Source organism: Stegostoma tigrinum, chromosome 17, assembly GCF_030684315.1.
Source record: "Stegostoma tigrinum isolate sSteTig4 chromosome 17, sSteTig4.hap1, whole genome shotgun sequence".
NCBI lineage: Eukaryota > Metazoa > Chordata > Chondrichthyes > Orectolobiformes > Stegostomatidae > Stegostoma > Stegostoma tigrinum.
The window spans coordinates 2,212,003-2,234,471 of record NC_081370.1 but is presented as its reverse complement, the minus strand read 5'-3'; the positions used below and the strand labels follow the sequence as shown (position 1 = coordinate 2,234,471).

Sequence of the window (22,469 nt, the reverse complement as noted above, 5' to 3'; positions counted from 1 at the left end):
TTACTTATTGAGGTCAGGTAGTCAGGGCCTGTGCTCATGGGAGTTTAGAAGAATGAAAGGAGACCTATTGAAACAAAGGTTATTTACATTTGTGGGAGAGTCTAGAACCATAGGACATAATCTCAAAATAAGGTGTCACCCATTTAAGACAGAGATGAGGAGGAACTTATCTCAGGGCAGTGAATCTGTGAAACACTTTATACCAGATGGCTGTGGAAGTTGGGGCATTAGATATACTCAAAGCTGAGACAGAAAGATTTTTTTAAAATTAGTAAGGGAATTGAGGATTAAGGGGAAAAGGAATAAAAATCGAGGATTATGAGATCAGCAGCAGTTTCATTTTATGGTGGAGTAGACTCGAAGGGCTAAATGCCCAACTTCTGCTCCTACATCTTATGATTTTGCTCTGAATGTTATATTTTGTTAATGAAAACAAACAGGATAATCATAGTGTGTTGTCTATCGATTTTCCAGACATTTTCAAAAACAAACAACTTGGCAAATATGTAGATAGTCAACATGTGTTGGTGCACCTTGGATTTATGTTCATTGCGAAGGTCTCCATTTTGGCTATGCTATTTATGGAAAATATTAGGCAAACATTGAGGGACATGAATGCAGGGAGGGAGGACCAGTAGGAAAGGTACATTATTCAATTAAGAACAAGGAACTCTAATTGATGCAAGGTGCTTCATCTTCTCACTTGCTAAGCAGGAAAAGAAAAAAGATGCAAAAACACCATTCAAGGGAGAATGAGAAACACTGAAAACATTTAGCTTTTGATATTAAACCCCCAAGATAATGGGAGAGTGTGGGATTTAAAATGTGAATTGTGCACAACTTAAACTAGGGATGCATACAGACATATTTAGGTTAGCTCCTGTACCGAATTTGGAAGCCCAATTTAAAATTAATTTGTGTTGCACAGTTTTTTTTTCAGCCAGCTTTGCAGTGAAACAGGAGCCACATGTTCTCAAAGATAAATGGTGACTTTAGTGTTATTTTTGGGCTCAGTACAAGAGTACTTCGCTATGAAGGCCAACTGTAAAATGGGAATTGTTGCCCAGTCTGAAGTTCAGCTACCTGAACTTAGAAAAGGAATTATACTCGAAAGATGCAAACCTATCCATCCAAGATACTAAATTCTTCCAGTTTCTTGTTTTATCCCTAGACCAGAATAATTACTGTACTTTAGCTGGATGCAGACATAAGCCAACCTATTCACTATTTTCAAACTTTCTAATGTATTATGTGCAAGCCACTGTACTAGTTATGACTTGAAGGAAATCATAAAATTATCTATGTACAAAGTTTACTTACTTCTACTCAAATAAGAGTAATTTGGGAAACCTGTGCTAAGTGTAACCCATGTTATATTTACTTACTTGACAAGTAAAATATCAATGCACAGAGTCAAAATAGATTAGCAGGATGATACGCAAAGTTAATTGCAAATGGTGCTCTCAAATCAACAAGAAATTTGCACAATAAATTTTGTCATTGCCTCTGCAGGACCGCTTAAGATCAATGGTAAAAGTACACATTACAATAGTGTGCTCTGGTTTGTGCATTCCTTCAATTCTAAACAGTATTTGGTTGAGCAGTGCAATTATTCTAAAATTCAAATCATCCATGAAGTTAGTTTTTTTTAAAGTTTAATTCCTTTGAGGATTTGGTATTGGGATGCCAACCACTTGGAATAGTTTGCTGTCATCAATTGTCAACAAGAATAAACTCTTTTAAGCAAAATATAGTTTATTGCATGATTGCAATCAGGATTAAGTAGTAACTTAAAGCATTGTTACTAAGACTATGAATAGACTTATGGATGTAGATTTTCACTCTGTGAAATCCTAAGTTATTCAGCTTTTTCCCCTTCTAAGTTGCTATCATCAGACCGGATGAAGATTAATAAAGTCTCTAACAAAATCTCTTTCAAAGCCATTCATTGAATAAGAGGCCCCATTGTTGGAACTTCCTTTCTAACTGCTTATTCAGTTTTCTTTTCACAGTTCAAATGCTTCTTAATCCTATCTCTGTGATCAATCTTTTGGTCATCTGGCCAAATATCTGAGACTTGGTATAACATGTTGTCCAATAACATTTGCACAAAGTGCCTTGGAATATTTTACTATTAAAGGTGTCTTATAAATATAAATTGGCACTATGAATAACTAAATCAAAAGAAGATGCAGCTCCTCTGCTGCTCAAGTGCAAGGCTTTGATCCTTCAACATCACAAGCGCAACTGAATCAGGAGTTAAGTCATCACAAGTGCTGCACGTAGAGAATTGAAAGTGTTGTATTTGGTGGAAGAAGATGATGACTGTAGGACCAATGGACTGATATTTCCCACAGAAGTAAGGTCAGCAAGTATGTGCCAAGTGGTTAACTCTGCCAGTATAGAAAAACATTGGCAAGGTGTTCTGAACTTCCAAGCATGAATAATTGCTGATAATAATTGAAGTGATTTTGATCTTTGCAAATATCATGCTTTGTTATTGATTTTTGTTTTGTCAGAGGAACAGGGATGGGAAATAATGAAGTGAAAACTACAGGAGAAATAACAAGGTTTCACTTCGTAAAAGAACATGCCAAAGTCTGGCACGGTGTCTCAGTGGTTAGCACTGCTGCCTCACAAAGCCAGGGACCTGGGTTCAATTCCACCCGTGGGTGACTGCCTGTGTGGAGTTTGCATTCTCCCTGTGTTTGCGTGGGTTTCCTCTGGGTACTCCAGTTTCCTCCCACATTCCAAAAACGTGCAGGTTAGGTGGATTGGCTAAGCTAAATAGCCTGTAGTGTTCAGGGGTCTGTAGATTAGGTGGGTTATAGGGGAATGGGTCTGGGTGGGATGCTCCAAAGGTTGGTGTGGACTTGCTGGGCCAAAGGACCTATTTCCACACTATAGGGATTCTATGAAAGTACAAAACGTTCTTCTCCCGTCCATTTTAGCACTTTTTCCTTCGAACTAAAGCAAAGGATGACACCAATAAATGGGTAAAACAATACAGGTAGATCAAATGGATATTTTAATTTCTGTTGTACGGCCAAATACTTTTGTTGAAGGAATTCCTAAGGTGTGCCATAAAAGTACTTCAAAAATGGTGGTACGCAGCTGGATTTATGTTGCACCTGGAAAGACGTGTTCAAACATCAAGCCTGCTCTGCTTGTTCAGTTCCCAAAGAATAGAAACCTTACGATGTGACCATTCAATCCAACAGTTCCACAATTACCCTCCATTTACACTTCTGAATCTATTTTTTCTTTTCTAACATGAAGCACTGGTCTGTCTATTAAGCCATCTGTGCACATTTCAGGACTGTCACATTAAGACACTGCAAAAAAAACAATATTTCCAAAACACGAGACAATATTATCAAGGCTCACACGGAGTAGTGTGCAATTATGTTTGTTCTGGCTAAAGGGAGAATAACAAAAACAAAGATAGTATTATTTGAGATTGTTGCATTCATTATTAAAAGCTGTTGATTTTATTTTTATTTTAAATTAAGATCACTGCAATTTTAGAATCAACTATTAAGTAAAATAAGTGAACAGAAATTTTGTTCTCTCAATACCACTGCCAGAAATTGTGCCATAGATTACATGGACTACATCCATTCAATTATAATCAGTAATAATATTTGATACTAAATTATTTGGAATATCATTACTTTAGACGAACAGCTTTGTGCTATTAGTGGCAGTCCTAAATAGTGGAGATCAATTTGTGAACTCCCAGGTCCCAAATGCAACCCAAAATGACAACTCTTTGCAAGCATTTGTCACAACATATTTTCCACTACCACTGGCTGTTCAACTTTCCCCGAAATAAGTCAATCAATATGTGAAAAGGTTTTCTTATTGTCTTAGGACATGCTTTTATCACTAAACTATTTTTCTCTTTCAGATTTATGCATTTATGCCTTTGTCCATATTCAAAATACTTAACATGACAGCTTTCTTTATCCCAGACTCTGGTTTTACTCCCTTTTCTGTTGACCAATTTTCTAATCAACCTATTCAGAGATGTAATGGGACTTGAACCCAGGTCTCTTGGTCAGGGGGTGGAGATGCTACCACTGCACTACCAGAGGGTTCCCTGTTGACTCTCAATCATTGATTAGACACAGTTGCGACTAAATGAGTGACAAGTTATCATCTCCAATAAAGTGGCTCTTAATTCCATGTACACTGTGAAACACATTAACCATCAAATGAAGAATTCATACTAAGAATGTAAAAAAAAGGAACAACAATCAATATTTGGCCTTTCAAATTTGCTGCGCTATCATCTATCGTCCTACACTATCCCCTTAGGGACTCTGTGGTGCAGTGGCAGTCACCTTGAGTCAAAAGGCCTGGGTTCAAGTGCTATTGCTCCAGAGGTTATTACATCTTTGAACAGCACAGGTACTTTTACTTAACCTCTCTCTTTATATCTTGATTCCCTTTGTAATCAAACATGTATCAATCGCCATCTTGATTACGCTCAATGAGTAAAAGTTCACATTATTCTGGGGTAGAAAATTTTTGAGCAAAGAAATTCTCCTCAAACGCAATTCTAAACAGACATCCCCTTATTCTGAAACTGTGATCTTCCAGAGTAAGTAGATAAAAATGAGACTAAAAGTCACCAAGACCTACATAACCACAGTAAAACTTAATTAATTGTGTACTCCAATTTGCAATAATGGCAAACATACTATGTGCCCTCCTAATTCCTTACTAGATCCAAATGCTAATTTTCTCTGATATGTACAAGGACACTGGATCCCTCTGAATATCAATATCTCCCGGTGACTTTCCATTTAAATAATATTCTAATTTTCTATTTTGATTATCAAAGTGGATAGCTTCACACTTCTCCACATTAGCTTCCATAGATCACATTTTCGACCACTCAATCTGCTCACGTCATTTGGATTTCTTTGAACACTCAGGATAACTTGCTTTTCATTGTAGCCTTTTACTGACAGTAAACATGGATATATAAACTTAGTGCTTTCATCCAAGTCACTGACACTTTCAAATGTTTGAGGTCTAAGTATTGATCCTTCTGTTACTGCACTGGATAATGCCAGTCAACCTATATGAGAAATGCTTCTGTCAATCAATCCTAATGCATACTAATAAATTACTTTGAAACTTTTCAGTCTGAATTATATGTAATAAACTCTTGTGCAGCTTGCTAAAAAAATTTTGAAACACCAAATACTGGTTATCCCATACCCTGCTAATGACGACCTTAAAAACCTCAAATGGTTTCATTATAAATGATTTTTCTCCTAAGCATGTGCTGACTCTGCAATCTATAATTTCTAAATGCCTCACTCTGCGTTCCTGGTATCTACGTTTTACTACTGATGAGAGATGAACTGGTTGAAAGTGATGTGTTTTGTCTCCATACTTTCCTTAACTGGTCGGCTTTACATTTGCTGGCTTCCAATCCATTGGAACTATTCTAAAACCTAGAGGACTTTTTAAGATGAAAATCAATTCTTCCATTTCTGGAACAACTTCTTTGAAACCTCAGAATGTAGCCCATCAAGTCACAGATTTATCAGTTATTTGTTCTATTAAGTGCTGAAGCAATATTTCATTACTGATACCAGTTTCTTTAAGATCCTCACTCTCAACGGGCTCTTGGTTCGCATTATTTCTGAAACGTACTTAGTGTCTTCAGCTGTGAAGGTAGATACAAAGCACATATCACGTTGATAAGGAACTTATGTTTACCTTAAGTAATCACTTAGCTGTAGAAGCTTTTGCAAACTCTTAATGGGAGAGAAGAGAGGGATTCATTTGCCCACTGGGAAACAGGTTCAGGGGTGATTTGGGATTTTAAGTATATAAAACATTATACCTAGAAGGTGCTAGCGGAACTGTAAAGCTGTCAAAGTACTATGAAACCTGCCAAGAAACACCAAATCTCTTAAGAACTGTCAAAGTATGCATTTTTCTTGTGAGCAAGTGTGTTTTCTTAATAGAATGCAATGTAGAACTTCATTATTTCACCAGGGTGCTTGTGCACTAGGTAAGCCGGCATAGTAGAGGAAGGGGAAAGAATGGAACTTTTAGTTGGTATGATTGGCACTAAGTTAATTCCAGGGTTATGAGGGGCCACATGGGGATGGGTAAAGATCGTCCCCCACCCCAATAACCTCTTAACTAATCTCGAAAAAAAAACAGAGGCTGTAGGCAGCCATTTTTTAAGGTCAGGTTCGTAGAACTAGGAATCCTTTTCCAACTGCTCACTGTCTTAGGAACGAAAATGTTGAGTTTCTGAGCTAACAATCTTTCTTTCTATTACCTTTATCACATGATGGTTATCTCTCCCTAAAACTCTCTTCATTTTGCTAATGGTCATGCTGCAATCATGACTGCATAGGGCTATCATTTGAAATCAACATACTTATGTACATTATTTAATCTATTTTGTTGTAATACTTCACACATTCAGATCTTACGCAAGATGTACATTTTCCAGATGTCATTTTAGTAATTTTAACATACTTGCTGAGGCCTTCTATTCGTACACGGCCTCAATCTCCTAAATTTGTATTCTGCATTACAGTCTTAACATGTCTAGTACTATATCTAAATTTATCCTCTCCTGAAGCCTCCTATCTTTTCCTACCCGTGTTCCCTTCAGTAGTTTAAATTTATGTGCAATATTAGTTAGTGCAAAAATAGTGGAAACCTCACATCCAGCCATTAATAATTTATTGAGAACAACAACCAAAAGTGTGTATTAATGGTTTATATTAGCCAAATTAAATTAAATGACTGAGTACAAGATTATGAATCGTACTCCAATTGTTCATGTGATACCAGATTGTAATAATCAGTTCACAATTTTTAAACTATTAGGAATTGAAAGACAGAAGCTTTTCTGGTTTGTGACTTCCTGCACCTTAGAAGTATGTCACTCACCATTTCTTCTACCACAATTTTGGGGTATTGTTGGGACTCTGTGGACCTTTAAAAATGGAGGTGCTCTCCCCATTACCAACATTTAGAAAAAGAGAGTGGACTATGACTCACACAAGGTAAATTTAAATTCACTTGGAGTTTGTTATGAAGATGCCTTATTTGATATTGTTTGGAGGATTTAAGTTTCGAAGAATTGTGAAAAGGAAGTTACTTCAAGTTTTCTGGACATACCTGAACGATTTCTTTATAACAGGCCCTCGGAAGTTCATTGTGGACATTGGTAAAATGTTTTAAACGAGACATCTTAGATATCACACATTTGGTGATAACTGCTTGCTTTACTCTAGTCCCTCCTGGGGTTGATCTGAAAAGTGACCAGCTGGAAAGGTGCATGTTTTATCTGGTTTAGTTGGAAGAAAGTCTGCTAAGAACAGGTAAAGATGGAAGAAAACCTGCTACGGACTGGTTATGCAACTCATCTCTCCCACTTCTGCAAAATCCTGCAAGTCAGTTCACGGTGCGACCTATATTTGTTCTTCTGAAAGGATGATTGAAAGCACATCTCAATATTGTAATTCTTGAGCAAGCTGTGCCTGTAAGACTTCAGATACAATAGCAGATGACTAGTGACCTGGCCACACATGCCCGAGTGTCAGAACAACACAGATGCCAGAATATCCTATGCTTTATCCTATTGCCTTCAAGAATAAACTTAATGATCAGGATGATCTTTTTCAGAAACCTGTTTTTTCCCCTCTTTTCCTGAAAGCATGTGTTTGTCTGCATGTTTTGTGAATATTGACAGAGACAAGCATGTATACTTTTATTACTAACTATGCATGTGAACAATTATTACATCTTTATTGGACATGTTCTGTATTGATAATAAATCAACTTTTTTTTTATTAAGAAATTGGGCTGACAGATCCTTTTGGTTAAAACCTGATACAGATAAAGTAAATGGTTAGAAATGAGAAGTAACTGGTCATCCTGGCAATTGGAAAATGTATTTTATTTATATGTTGGGATCTGTGGAAAAGAGAGACTAGAATGACAGTGTATTTTCCCAGCCTCAGTCATAACAAGTCAAACAGACCTTGTTTTGCTATGGTGAGCCCATTATATGAGTAGGCACAAGTGTTCATGAAAGTTGTGCTAAACTGTGAAGCTATTTAAATCCTCAACTTTGTAAACTATGAAAGAGAACAGGCTGCCTGTGTCAGAAAGGGTTGAAAAATAATGCTTTAGTAGATACAATTGCTGTTTGACGACAATTCCCAAGGCCTTTCGTTATGTCATTACTACTACCTGGCTGCTTTCCATATGGTATGTATCACAGCAGGTGTTTACTGTCATTTTTGCACTCTTACAGGCCTTGTCTGAAAATATTAAGCACATTTAAAGAAATAACAATATAGTGCAGCACAGAGAGAATTAATGGAAGTACTGTAATTTCACATAAATAATGTTCAAGTATATCAAAATATAAAATTTTAAAAAAGCCTTGCATAAATTCAGATAATAGAATGTTTTACAGAGGCCTTGTCAAGTTTCTCAACTTACAAGCGAGCTTTACACAGCAGGCAATTCAGTCCATGTGCCAACTCTTTTAAAGAGCTTTCAAATTAGTTCCATTCCCCTGTCATTTCCCCAACAGCAACAAAAAAAATCTTTCAAGTAAATGATGAATTTACTTTTGGAAGTTATTTCAGATTTGCTCCATTAACTTTTTAAGATATTACATTCTCCCCAGTTCTTATTTTCATCAGCTTAAGAGATCTTAAAATGGTAAAAAGCTGACACCACGTTTCCACCTACGTTTGAGCACTCGGTCTTTTAAGTTATCCCTACAGAAGCAAACAGCAACACAGATACAACACATCAAAGATTTAATACTGTTTTGTTTACTTCTCGTAAATGGTTAGAAATGAGAAGCACTGGTCAAGGTTTTACCCAATTGTGATTTTTCTCAGTACTTTTGAAATTACGGTACTTTTAAAAAATATAGCATAATGTTTTGCCTCAAATGAGTCTCTGGATCAAGCAATGGTGAGTTTAATGAAGAATCTTTGATTTACCTGATGTGGATGAGCAGTATTTACACCAGCAGTTAAGGCTGCTGGGCAACAGGCTAGATCAGTTGAACCACCACCAACAGTAGCAAAAGGCTGATAAGAAAGGCGTGAGCTGTAGAGCTGGGAGAAGGAAGAAGGGTATAGAAAATAGATACAGAAACTAAATAGTAAATCAGGATGGTGCACATAGCTGGAAGAAGAGGGAAACAAAGGAATGGCATCATAAAAAAATCATATCTCTTATTGCAAAAGTTAGAATAACACACAAAATCAACAAGCTTTTGTACTTTCTGCTGTTTTAAAACATCACATTATTTCTCATGCTTATCCATGTATTTGTTCTAAAAATTAATGTAACTCATGGCTGCAAAAGGCGGATGGTTTCTCATGCCCTTAGCATCATTTAATCATGCTACCTGCTCTGGTTTAACAACTATCTTTCCTGGTAACAGGCTATTCTCTCATCTTGCTTCAACTGGTACGCCCTAACGTCATCAACAAAACAAGTTACCATAACAGACTTAGACACCAGGAGGCTCAAAAACTCCCAATGAAGAACAGAGACAGCTTTCTCTTCCCTCTAGGAAAGCGTGATACATATATTCACATGAAACTATTTCTTGCCAAGAAGAAATTCTGCCAGAAAGCTGACCTTATTGCCTTCCCCGAATAAGTTTCTACAGTGCAGTAATAAGACTTGGAACAACTCAGTGACAATAAGGTTAACTGCTAATTCAGACATCTGATGCATTAAAAAGACTTTTTCATGAACAGGCAGTTAGTTGGGCTGTTGAAGATAAATTACAATTTTAGTAAACATTCCCCTATCAAAACAGCAAACTCCAGGGCTGGATCTTGGCCAAAAAAGGTAGATAACTCTACCTTTAAATGAAAATCACATCAGGCAGGGAGGAGAGCCAAATTTATTTCACCAGCTAGATTGTATTTCTTCATTACAGGTACTCAGGCACAATTTTGTCTAAAACCATAAACATCCAACCTCCATTGTCTTCACTGAATCATGAGGAAGTGCTTCAGCCTGCAACTTACCAACCACTAGTTCAAGGATCATTTGAACAAGTGACCTGTTTTACTCGACCAAGAGAATGGAGGAATATGGGAAGGAATACGGCATGGTGGCTCAGTGGTTAGCACTGCAGCCTCACAGCACTAGGGACCAGGGTTCGATTCCAGCCTTGGGTGACTGTCTGTGTGGAGTTTGCACATTCTCCCCGTGTCTGCATGGGTTTCCTCCGGGTGCTCCAGTTTCCTCCCACAGTCCAAAGATGTGCAGGCTAGGTGGATTGGCCATACTAAATTGCCCATAGTGCTCAGGGGTGAGTGTGGGTTATAGGGGGATGGGTCTGGGTGGGATGCTGCAAGGGGCGGTGTGGACTTATTGGGCCGAAGGCCCTGTTCCCACACTGTAGGGAATCTAATCTAATCCAAGTGCATGTTCCATCTTCAGAAACTACATTTCTTGTGTGAACTTGTGTTTATTTGGGAGGGAGATGTTGTATCTAACTTTCACGTGTTGAAGCAGCCAAAAACAAAATATACAAATGCCTGATGGTATTGGCTCTTTAAAATCAAAAATATATCTTATTGCAATAAAGAAGTAGTGAGAAAAAAAGGAGGAAAATGATCACGTATGTCTCCCTGCCAACAACAATGATTTGTTTCTGAATGATAATTCTACATTACATGGTTAGAGAAACAATAAAACAAAGTAGTCCTAAATTCAAAGAAACAGTAATTTTTAAATCTTTTTGCCAAAAATTCTAATTTTTAGGGGCTTCGGTTTTTGGGAGTGGTGGGGTTAGAAAGCCAAAGGGGAGAAAATAAAATGGACCAAAAGAGATGAATGGAAAATCATTAAAAGGGATCCTTGGAGCCCCCCTACCCCCGCCAGATATTCCACAGGGCACCACATTCTGACGTTTGTTGAACGAAAGAAAAAAAAGGAGTAGGGCACATGGTTTCTCCAACCTGCTCTCTGTCATTCAATATGGTCATGGTTAATCTGTGATTGATCTTTGGTCTCAACTCCATTTTCTCACACACTTCCCATATTCCTCCATCCTCTGACACAACAAAAATATGCCTATCTCAGCTTTAAATATACTCACAGATGGAGCATTTACAATAGTCAAGAATTCCTAAGACATACAATTCTGAATGAATAAATTTCTTCATTACGCAAGTCCTAAATGATAAACTCTGTCTTCAGAGCATGTTCCAGCGGTCCAGATTCTCCAATCCTTCAGGGGAAAACAACTTTTCAAATGCCTACACTCTTATCAAGTTCCTTCAGAACCTGTTTGTTTAATTGAGATCTACTCTCCTTCCTCTAAACTCCCACGTTTATGTGCCCAAATTACTCATCTTCTCATCCCAAGAACTGATCTAGTGAAGCTTTGCTCTTGTGTCTGCTGGTATAACTTTGTATCTATGAAAGCAAAAAAATCTGTGCACAGTACATCAGTTATGGTCTCACCTAAGCCTTATACAATTTTCTAAGACTTCTTTATTCCTGTTTTCCAATTCCCTAATAAGAAAGGCCAACATGCCAATTACCCTCGAAATTCTTTGTTGTACCTGCCTGCTAATTTTCTGCAGTCCTTGTAACAGTATGCTCAATTCTCTCTGAACATCAACATTTACAAGGTTCAACTGTAAAAAAAAGTTCTTTTCCATTCTTGAGACTAAAATGAGTAACTGACTTTTCCCCCAAATTATACTCCATCTACCACTTATTTAACTTGTCTCTTTGCAGCCTTTGTATCCTCCTCAGAACTTACATTCCAACCTATCTTTGTATTGTCAAAAAAGTTAAACACAATACACTTTGTGTCACTGGCTACATTATTAATATAGATTGTAAATAGGTCAGGCCATAGCACTGGGCCTTGCAGCACTCAACCAGTTACAAACTGCTAATTGGAAAATGCCCCCTTGATCCCTAATCTTGGCTTCCTGTCTTTAACGAATCCTCTGTCCATGATGATTTATGACCCTCAACAGATTGAGCCCTTTGCTTCTGTATGAACATCCTGATGGCACATTATCTCATGCCTTTCAGAATTCCAAGTATGCCACATCTGCTAGTTACTACTCTAGTGTGATTACTAAGTTTGTGGGTGACACCAAAATTGGCAGAGGTACAGATACTGAGGAGCACTGTCAAAAGATATAGTGCTGTATAGTTAGTAGAATCGGGCAAGGAAATGGCAGATGGAGTTTAATCTGGACAACTGTGAGGTTATGCATTTTGAAAGATCAAATTCAGGTACAAATTACACAATAAATGGCAGAACCCTTAGGAAGATACATTGAGGGATCTGAGTGTACAGGTCCACAGATCCCTAAAAGTGGCAACACAGGTAGATAAAGTGGTTAAGAAGGCTTGCGGCATGCTTGCCTTCATTGGCTGGTGCGATGAACATAAAAGTTGGCAAGTTATGTTACAGCTGTTTAAAACTTCAATTAGGCTACTTTTGCAGTACTGCATGCAATTCTGGACATCGCACTCCCAGAAGGACATGGATGCATTGGAGGGGACGCAGAGAAGGATAACCAGGATATTGCCTGGTCTGGAGGATTTTAGTTATGAGAAAAGGCTGGATAAACTCAGATTGTTTTCACTGAAAAGAAAGATCCTGAGGAGTGACCCGATAGAGGTCTAAAAAATTATGAGAGGCATAAATAGGGTGGATAGTCAGAGGCTTTTTCTCAGGGTAGAAAGGTCAACTACAAGAGGCCATAGGTTCATGATGAGATGGGGCAAATTTAAGGGAGAAGTGAGGGAAAACTTTGCACAGAGGGTGATGGGTGCCTGGAACACTCTGCCAGTGGAGGTGGTGGAAGCAGGCATATTAGCAACGTTTAAGGTGTATCTTCATAGACACATGAACAGGGGTGAATGGAGGAATAGAAACCGCATGTGTGTAAATAAGTAGCCAGTCTAAATAAGGACTAGGAATTGACAGAGGCTTGGTGGGCTGAGGAGCCTGTTCCTGTATTGAACTGAATATGGTATTGTACCAGTTTCATCCTCAAAAAAAACTCAAATTTATCAAATGCACTTTCCTTATTACAAAGTCCTGTGAGCTTGAACAAGTTAGCACAAACAGATAACAGCATCCTTAACAAAAAATATTAGATTCAGCTCTTTCTTGACAATATCAGGTTTAGTGGGCTGTAGATCCATTTAAGATTAAATTGCTTTTGTTCTTTAAATCAAGTTGTTTCCAGGTTGTGAAGTAACTTGTCTATCTATGGGTTTGCATGTTTGATACAACCAGATCTCTAACTATTCAATGTTGGATTTACAAGATTTTTTTTATATTTATGAAGTACTTTCACAACAAGAAATGATCTCCTCCTTACTGGCATTCTCACCTCATCATTTACAGTTACCCCAGATCTCTTGACTTAATCCACTCTCTCAAAATTATGACTTTGGTCCATTAGCTCTCTGTTCAAGGATCTCAATTTCCAATGCTTAATACTAAAATGTCTCACTTCACATTGATGTTCAATACTTCCCATTACCAATATCATACAACCAACAGTCTGTGGCCATTATTCATTATGACCTCAGCTGAACAATCACATGCGCAGTAATGACTAACTCATATCTTGAAATTCCAATTCCTGCAAGGTGTAAATCAGGAGTGTGATCAAATACTCTCTAGTCTCTGAACAGATGGAGCTGTAACAAGGCTACTTGAACAGGGCTCTATCCACTGGCTGTATCTAATTTGTCCCGTCAATGGTATTCCTTGGATATGGTGTGCAGTACTTATAGGCTGTACAGTAGCATGCAGACTAGATTTCTTTGCAAGGACCTCCCAAAGCCACAATCTTCACTGACTTAAAAGGACAAAAACAGATGTATTGTCTCTAATTTGACCTCTAAGCCACCACTATGACTTGAATATATATTCTGCAAGTTTCTTTACACATGAAGGAAGTAATGGGGACTCCAGCTTGAGGTTGCATCTCTAGTGCTTTTCTTCCACCTAGAACCCCTCGCAATGTCACTGGCCTCAAAGAAATTGTGAACATTTCAAATGTATGAGGCTGTTCGTACATTTCATGGCTGGGTATCCAGATATGAGACAGTCTTTTTGTTCCCAAATGTAATTTTTTTTTATGTTCATGTGCCCTCAGTCTGGACTGTCTACACTCGGAAAGAGGGCAGAAAATGACTACACTCTCAACTAGACATGGTAGGAAATGAGCTATTCTAGCGACCTTATCACTTCCATTGCAAGCCTTCAACTTGAGCCATTGTAATCATTTCTGAAATTTTGTGAGTAACTAAATATACCTCAATTTCAAGTTTTCTCTACAACTGAAGGCACTTCCACATTACGGAAAGTCTAAAATTTACTTGGCATCAAAATTTATCTTTGTGTCAAGACTAAGACATACCTAACACGTTATATATTTAGCAACTTGCAAGCAAGTGGACACCCATTTTAATCAAAGTATCATCAGTTTAAAAAAATGCTTACTCTATAATTGTGCTGAACGATATACAATTGATGTATATAAGATGCTCAAGGGGAATGAAGAAATTGACGTAGAGGATGTTTCCTGTTGCGGAGTAAGCTAGGACGGGAGGTTTAGGATAAGGGTTTATAACAAGAGATGAGGTGAAATCACTCTCTCAATGAGCTGTGAATCTGCAGAATTCACTATCCCAGGGTGTTGTGAATGCCAAAACATTAAGCAAATTTAAGGAGATAGACATTTTAATTGGTAATGGGTTGAAGCGTTATGGGGTGCAAGGAGGAAAGTGGAGCTGAGGTCGAAACAAGATCTGTCATGATTGTACTGAATGGCAGAGCAGGCTTGAGGAATGAATTGCCTACACTAGTTCTTACATTGATGCAAATTCAAAGTAGTAGAAAAGAAACTATTTGGTGACTAATCAGCAGCCTACCATTATTTCAAAAATTGTATGGACTCAATTTGCTCCTTGTGAATCTGCTTAAAGTAACGTGAAAAGATTGCTACTTTCAGTTCACAAACTTAACAGGTATACATTGATCGAAGTATGTGAGATGTGAATGACTAGAATTAATGAATAACTAATTAAATCAATTTAGTTAACTAGGTTAAATGAAATGAACTTGAGTGCAGGGTATAATCATACACCAACCAGTTCTTTTTGGAAAATTAACTCTCAGGTTGCATTCTGAATTGATATTTAAAGACTTTTTTTTAAGTACACAATTCTCTTTCTTTTGTTTGGAAGACCTGTTGAAATACTAACTGTGAGATATTATGAAAGATTTCTCTGGAAACCCCACACACAAAGTCTGCTTTTATATCAACACCCAAAAAACATTGAGAATTTGTGTTGTTGGGTCTTTTGAAATTTCACTGATCTCTGAAGCCACAATATACACACATGCTATTCATTATGTTACGACACCGAAAATCAGTAGACACGAAAGCAGGATTGATGCACAGAAACAGGGCAAAAGTAACTGCTGAAAAGTGATTTAGAAGAAAGTCCAAAGAAACAGATTTTTAATTACTTTTACAGTTACCATTTCAGATCAATGAAATCTTACAAATTAACTTTGCAAAGCTGACAATTCAGGCTGTGGATCTAGTCATGTGGCTGGGCAACTACTTTCTACCACCAGTATTTAAATCCTCAATGGCAAATGTCAGTGAAAGGATTCATTATTTTCCCTGCTTGCAAATGGGAAGCTCTCACATTCTCACAGATGACATGAACTGACGTCATTTTAACCTTACCTAATTGCTTCCCTCCATGCGTCCCTTTCCCTATTTTACAGGCCGTTAGTCAGAAGGACTTTTGTTGTTCAACACAAGATATAATTCCTGCATCAGTGACAGTTACACTAATATTATAATGTAGGATTCAAAATTATTTTGGGCTGAAAGAAGTAACACAGTACTATGAAAAAGTGATTTAAAAAGTATTTAAAAGAAGTATTTAAAAACAGATCCTATTTTCATGCTATTTAAAAAGAAATGGGCTTCATCTTCTCCATCCAACATATTGTTTTAAGATTCCTACAGATATGTGCAAATAGAGACAGAAAACAAAAACATTTTGAAAAGCCCTTCCAAATTTTGCCTCAACTAATGCCAACCAAATATATTGGTGACAGGATGCTTCAAAACTACAATTATCATATTTTCTGTTAGAGATGGAGCTTTCTCAAGCCTGAAGACCAACAATGGTGCACTTAATTTTCAACACTGTTATGATCCTAGCTGATGGTCCCGCTGCACAAGTCAGATTCCAAAATGAAACATGGTCTCATGAATCACTTTTGAAAATTTTAATGTGGTGGTTATTCACTGAAACATAGTTATAAGAGGCAGCAGAGTTTCTTTAACAACAAAATAGACACCTGTTGCACGAAAGTTGAAAAGGAAAAGAATACTTTGCATGTATAAAACAGCTCTTTCTTAAAGTGACTAAGAACTCAAAGTTTCAAACTATTCCACAGTGTCACTGACTTACAGGATTCAAATTCAGAGAAATTACACCCTATATCAAATCTACATCAAATCTATATCAAAGTTTGATTTAGCTGATTCTCCCCAGCTATTTCTTGTGAACTGTGAAGTTTTCTTAAATTAATGTTCACAAATTTTACAGTCTAGATGTTCTCAGCTTTTTAAAAACCTGCAGATTTCTAACCAAAGACTTTTAGTCTGGAAATTGCAGAAGTTAAACTTTGCTACTGAAGTGACTATTCCTTACTGATAAATCTCCTTTCTCTGAAAAAGTCCATACAGGGAGTCCCCGATTTACGAATGTGCAGCTTACGAACACTATCCCCTACATGGTTTTACAATTTAAGGATGTGACATACGAACATTTTCCATTCTTTAGGACGGCTGCTTTCCACTGTCTAAGATTGTGCTCCAACTTACCAACAATTTGACTTGCAACTAAACTCCAGAATGGAACCCATTTGCAATGCAGATACTGCCTGTACTAACTTCTGGCCTCAGTCTCCTCTGAATTGTTTAAAACTGTTTAATCTCTGTATTTCCTAAGACAAAATTAGTTGTTTATCACCTTGAACCAAAAACAAACTAATTGCCTTCAATTCTTATACTCCTTGTCATAAAACAGTACAGTACAATTTCTCATGTACACTCCAGAATGTCCCTGTTCACTGATACATACTGGATTAGGTCACTGTTCCAGAAGGAGTGTTTGATGGTTACTTGTGTGGAATTTCTTTAAAAAAAACTAATCCCATACGTCACTATTCTAAAATTCAAACTCTAGAAATGGTATTAATATATGCATATATTATTTTTGTCATAACATATAAATTCATGTTTCTTTACAGGGTCAGATTTTACAGTCAGAGATAATGTGGCCCTGTGGGGTTTGAAACTCAGTCCACTATTGGGAGCATATTGCCCAACATACAAATGCATATTTCCCACTAAAGTTGCTGGGTAGTAATCTGAACCAAGTAGCTTGGCTGACTCGTACTTTTCATCCAGGGATACTGAAACAATTGCAGCCCTGCAATGGCATTGGCTAACTGAATCCAGAACAAAAATGAAACCACATCCAGTTATTCACCATACAGAACACCGAAATAACAAGTATAAATGGGCAAGGTACAGTCTACTCCTCTTATAAATGGTTAATTCAAATTACATGATAATTCAAACTATTAGATCGAAATGCCCACTTATGTCAGTAAATGACATCATAGATCTATCAATCCACAAGAAAACTACCTTCTTGTTCTTCTTGCCTCATCTGCTGTCTTTAACATTCCTCTTAACTCTTTTCTACTGTCATCCAGCTGATTTACACTTGGCAGTTTGCATTTCCATCTATTTAACTGCAATCAGAGAACCAATCACAATTTTTTCCCAATTCAGTATAATTACCCCTACTGTCCTCTCAAGAATCCATCTTTGCCCCTCTCCTATTTTGCACCATCCAAAAACAAATTAATTTTCAGCCCCAGGATACAATCACACTTCTCAACCCTCTACTGTTCTAAATGGCCAGATTATTTTGTTACAGAATTCAGTATGTAATTGGAGGAAATTTCTGCTTTTCATCTGCTGGATAGTGGACAGGAATCGGACTATTTAGCAGCAGTGGAAGGGGTTATGCCCTCCTTTGACTTCACTCCCAGCTACAAACTCCACCCTTTTCCTTGGCAACAGTCTGATGCTAAACTAAATATATCAACCATATCCACATCATCACTAAGACTGCTGATTTCTACCTCAAATACATCACCAGGTTCTACTCTTGATGCAGCTTGTTAGCTTTTAAACTGTCAACCAAGCCTCTGCTACTTGGAGACTCAATTATTCCAATGCTTTTCTGGTCATTTGCGTTTATTGACCAATACAGGCTCCTCCAGTTAACTCATGGACTGAAAATTTCAAAGTTCAAATCTTTAAATCCTTCCACGACCTTGTCTTCTCCCGATTTCTGTAATCTCTTCTTTCCTACAAATTGTTGAAACTTTTAACATTTTTTTCCATATTTTTCTGCATTGTACTTAAGATTCTGCACCTAGTTATCTTTGTACCCACGAGTGTGCTGTAAGTGGCGACTCAAATTTTTCACTGTACTTGTGTAAGTACATGTGGCAATAAAGCTAATTCATTCAATTCAATTGCAGAAAGATCTTCTCCTGAAATTCTGGTCTCATGAGCACCCCCTGTTTTAGCTGCTCATCGCTGCTGGTTCCCTTTAGCAGCTTCAGATCTCAGCTCTGGAATTCTCTCGCTGAATTGTTATCACAGCTACCTTATTCTTCTCCTTGAAACCTACTTCTTTGATCTAGATTTTCATTACCTTCTCTAATATCTCTTTAGGTGGCCTGGCACCACATTTTCTTTTGTAAGACCCTCCCATAAAGTGCCTTGGGTCATTGTACTTGTTTAGTGTCATTAACACAATATAAACTATTGTTATTTAACTGATATTTTCATAATTAAATTCTAATTATTACCTTTTAAAAACTGAATAAAAGTCTTTGAATTATTAGGATAGATGGATTACAGATTTTACCATAAAATGTGGCTCACGATTTACACAAAGAGATCAGTTTTCAAGATCCCAATATTAAGGACCTACAGGGAATTTGCTTCTTATTCTACCTAAACAATTGTCAGAAACATATGAAGGGAGCAAGAAAGTCTAAGGAGCACTTTTGGTTTCAAGTAATAGCAATTTTATGTGGTGTAACAGTCTTTCTCAGATGTTACCAACAGCAGCTCACCCTGTGACATTACATAGATGGGGAACAGATTACTTTCATTTGGGTGACCTCAAGGATCCCAGGCTTTGGCCCAGGATGAAAATTAATCCGAAGAGGTCAGTAAACTGTGCTATTGGTTAACAGCTTTGCTTTCTGCAGAAAGCTAGTTTCTTCTGGCTTTCAGGCAAACTGAAAAAGTCACAGCTCTTGTTCAAATTAATTGAGGTATTACAGAAAAACTAGCAGTTAGTGACTGAAAGGATACACAAGTACAAAAGATGAATAAAACAGGGAGAAGTCAACTTGCAGTTCAGGTGAGGCCTTTTCACAGCATAAACATGTTGGAATGAAAATAACTGCACCAGATTTCTGTTTCCTTAACGTCTGGACAAGGGATCAAGAAATAATTCAACTTTTGCTGGCTGAACTTTCTTGCATGGCTTCAAACAAAATGTGATTGGATACTTGAAAATGGTTTCTGTTTTAACTCACTTGATGCGTAAAGGTCAAGCCTAGCAGGGGGACCTTCAGAGTGTCCATCACCACTGGCCTGGGAGTCTGAAAATGTGTTTTACTAACAGTAAACACACACTATACACAGACATACACAAAAGAGAAAGAGAAAAAGAAGAAAAGGAAAAAGAACTTAGAGGGAAGAAAACAAGAGTAGTGCGCATTGAAATCTCAACTTTGTAATGTAGGTTAACAATGTTTAAGAAAACACATTAAAAACATATTTCTGAAAGATGAACCATCATGTCATATAATCTAAACTAACAAAGCACCTGGTGATAAAGTAAAGAGTCATTCGTGTAATCTGATTTTTTACATTTTGTACTGGTAGTCAATTTGAGCCTCCAGCTAGCTGATTGTGGAGTTGAGTTCCAAAGTTTCCCAGATAGACACATTGAGAGATTTCAGACTTTACATATCCAATGTCGATTAATTCCTCCTTCATTTTCTGCTTGGGTGTCATGATCCACAGGTCTATTGTACCTGTGGAATTAATCACCAAAGGCTCTCAATTCCGATGGATACCCAAACACAGAGATTTGCCAAGCAGCGCTTGATTTTGTGTCTGTCGTTAGGGTCACTGGATAATGAGCGTCAGCAGGAGCCTTGATCAGTTTCTTCTTGCCTTGCATATCAAAGTTGTTGTTAACAGTCCTTCAGCAACTAAGCTAAAGTCAACTCGCAGTAAAAACCAGGGATGTCCTGATTGCATTGATGAGTGACACGTGGCTCTCAAATTTAACACCACTACCAACCTCAAAAAGGCACAAAAATGAATAAGAACTGAGGATGCAGGTGTTTAAATTTCAGGATCAGGAAATGGGACTCTACTCTTGCATTATGACATTCGGGAATCAAATCATGGCAGTTGGGAGACTTAACTAAAGGTAAAGGTAAATTACCATAGCCCTATTGGACCTTAGGGCTGCTCTCTCAAAAGACAGAGATGACTGGTGGTAGTTTAACCTGAGGGCCACCATACCTCAGGTGAGGGAAGAGGTTAAGGAGAGTACTTCCTGGTAACCTTAGCTGGCGTGGAAATTTAACCCACGCTGTTGGCGTTACTTTGCCTTGCAAACCAGCCTGCCAGCCAACTGAGCTAACTGACCCTACTACGACTGCATTATAATATCAACCACAACAGGAATTAAATTTAACCAAGTGAGGGGGCCCTAAACTGTGGGCTTCCCAGCAGAGGAATCGATGTGGAAGCTGTTTGTTCTAAACCCATTCCTTGCTGGCCAGGAGAAAGGACAGCACTCCCTTGAGAGCTCTCAAAGTCGTCTTTGTGGGAGATTTTCAGCTCTACCCACCTATCTTATTACAACTGGGAATAAGATTGCGGTTTCAATTGGCACCTCAACAGCACCCTAAGCCAGCTCACTGACCACCTTCCATTTTTGATTGCAGATGAGAGCTTTGCTCCTAGTCTCAAAGTGCTCTCCTTCCCCATCACTGTGGATCACTTCTCCTGCACACTCTGTCAACTGCAGATGTCTACCAACAGTGAGAAACTGTCTTCCAAACTCCTTAGCTTGGCTGCTTTTCAAACTGTCTGCCGCTGTCCACTGGCCAAACTATCCATTTCCATGGCTTTGCTGGCTACTTCAGATTTTTATGGTTCCCTCCTACTATCCCGCACATCCATGGTGATGAACTCCCAAAGTTCAACTGAAAACCAGGCCACCCATATCTTTCAATGATGACGATACAGATTTATTTGGAACTTCAGATTAATGCATTGCTTATATTGCAAATCATATTACTTTTAAAATGCCCTTTCTATCCAGTTAAACTGCAGAGTGAATTTAGCAAAATTGGAAAAACTGCGCCTATGCAGTTGCTTTGAATTCACATTTATAAAATGTTCTCATTTGGCTGGAAAACTTCCATAATGAACCTAGGCCTACACTAAAACATCACGCAACACTGAAGAATTAATGTAAACATTAAAAACAAACCGCTTTACATAATTTACATGGATGCACACACTGACTTTTATAAAATTCTTTAGGAGTCATTTCACAGAGCCCAGATTATAAGTTCAGCACACATTTTAGAAACTTATAACTGGCAATTGCTATCACATATAGTACATTTACACAGTAACAATGAAAAAGAAACAAGTTTAACATTTTTACCAAGTTTCAAACAGGGCACAACAAAGCAATTTAAACCAAATATTCTGATCTGGGTATAACTCCCTGTATCTATAAGCTATCTACTTACCTTGCTAGGATGTTCTGGGACCGACATCTTCTGCAGGATCCATCCTAACAGATAGAGTCTAGTAACCCATGCAGGCAGTGTCATAGCAGATCTTCAGAAAAGCCATTCTCCCTTTTCATGGTAAAATATGCTGCTTTCTACTAAGTTAAGCTTCTTTGACAGTTATAAAGAGAAAGCAAATGTGTAAGGCAAATGGTGAGGGCTTACAGGTGGCAGGTGAGAGGCTGAGGGGGCAGAGTGGGTTGGGGGTGGAGATAGCATTTAGCTGCAAGGGATTTGGGGGGGGGGGTGGAGAAGAGGGAAGAGAGTCAAGTGTGTGTGATTGGCCATGAGCGTTATAATTAATTAGATATTAAGTGTTGTAATTCCTCTAGTTTTTGCTGGATAACTATCCAAGAATACAAGTTGGAACCAGTTGAAATCTCCATCTCAGAGCTGCTGGCACTTTTGCAAGGTTCCA

The 22,469-nt window shown here is 37.8% G+C and overlaps 1 protein-coding gene across 7 annotated transcripts in view; it reads right to left on the bottom strand.

Moving 5' to 3' along the window:
• Window positions 1-22,469, bottom strand: part of atg13 (ATG13 autophagy related 13 homolog (S. cerevisiae)) — an 89,407-nt gene that overhangs the window by 23,764 nt on the left and 43,174 nt on the right. For 2 of the 7 annotated variants that reach the window (XM_048545410.2, XM_048545408.2), the window contains 2 exons: window positions 19,760-19,858; window positions 9,015-9,131 (listed from right to left, as the gene is read on the bottom strand). The exons of 2 other annotated variants lie outside the window; for them this stretch is intronic. In XM_048545410.2, coding sequence (XP_048401367.1) covers window positions 9,015-9,131; window positions 19,760-19,858 — 216 coding nt within the window. The remainder of the gene's footprint in view (window positions 1-9,014; window positions 9,132-19,759; window positions 19,859-22,469) is intronic. 3 more of the 7 variants (XM_048545409.2, XM_048545412.2, XM_048545411.2) reach the window with 2 other exon arrangements.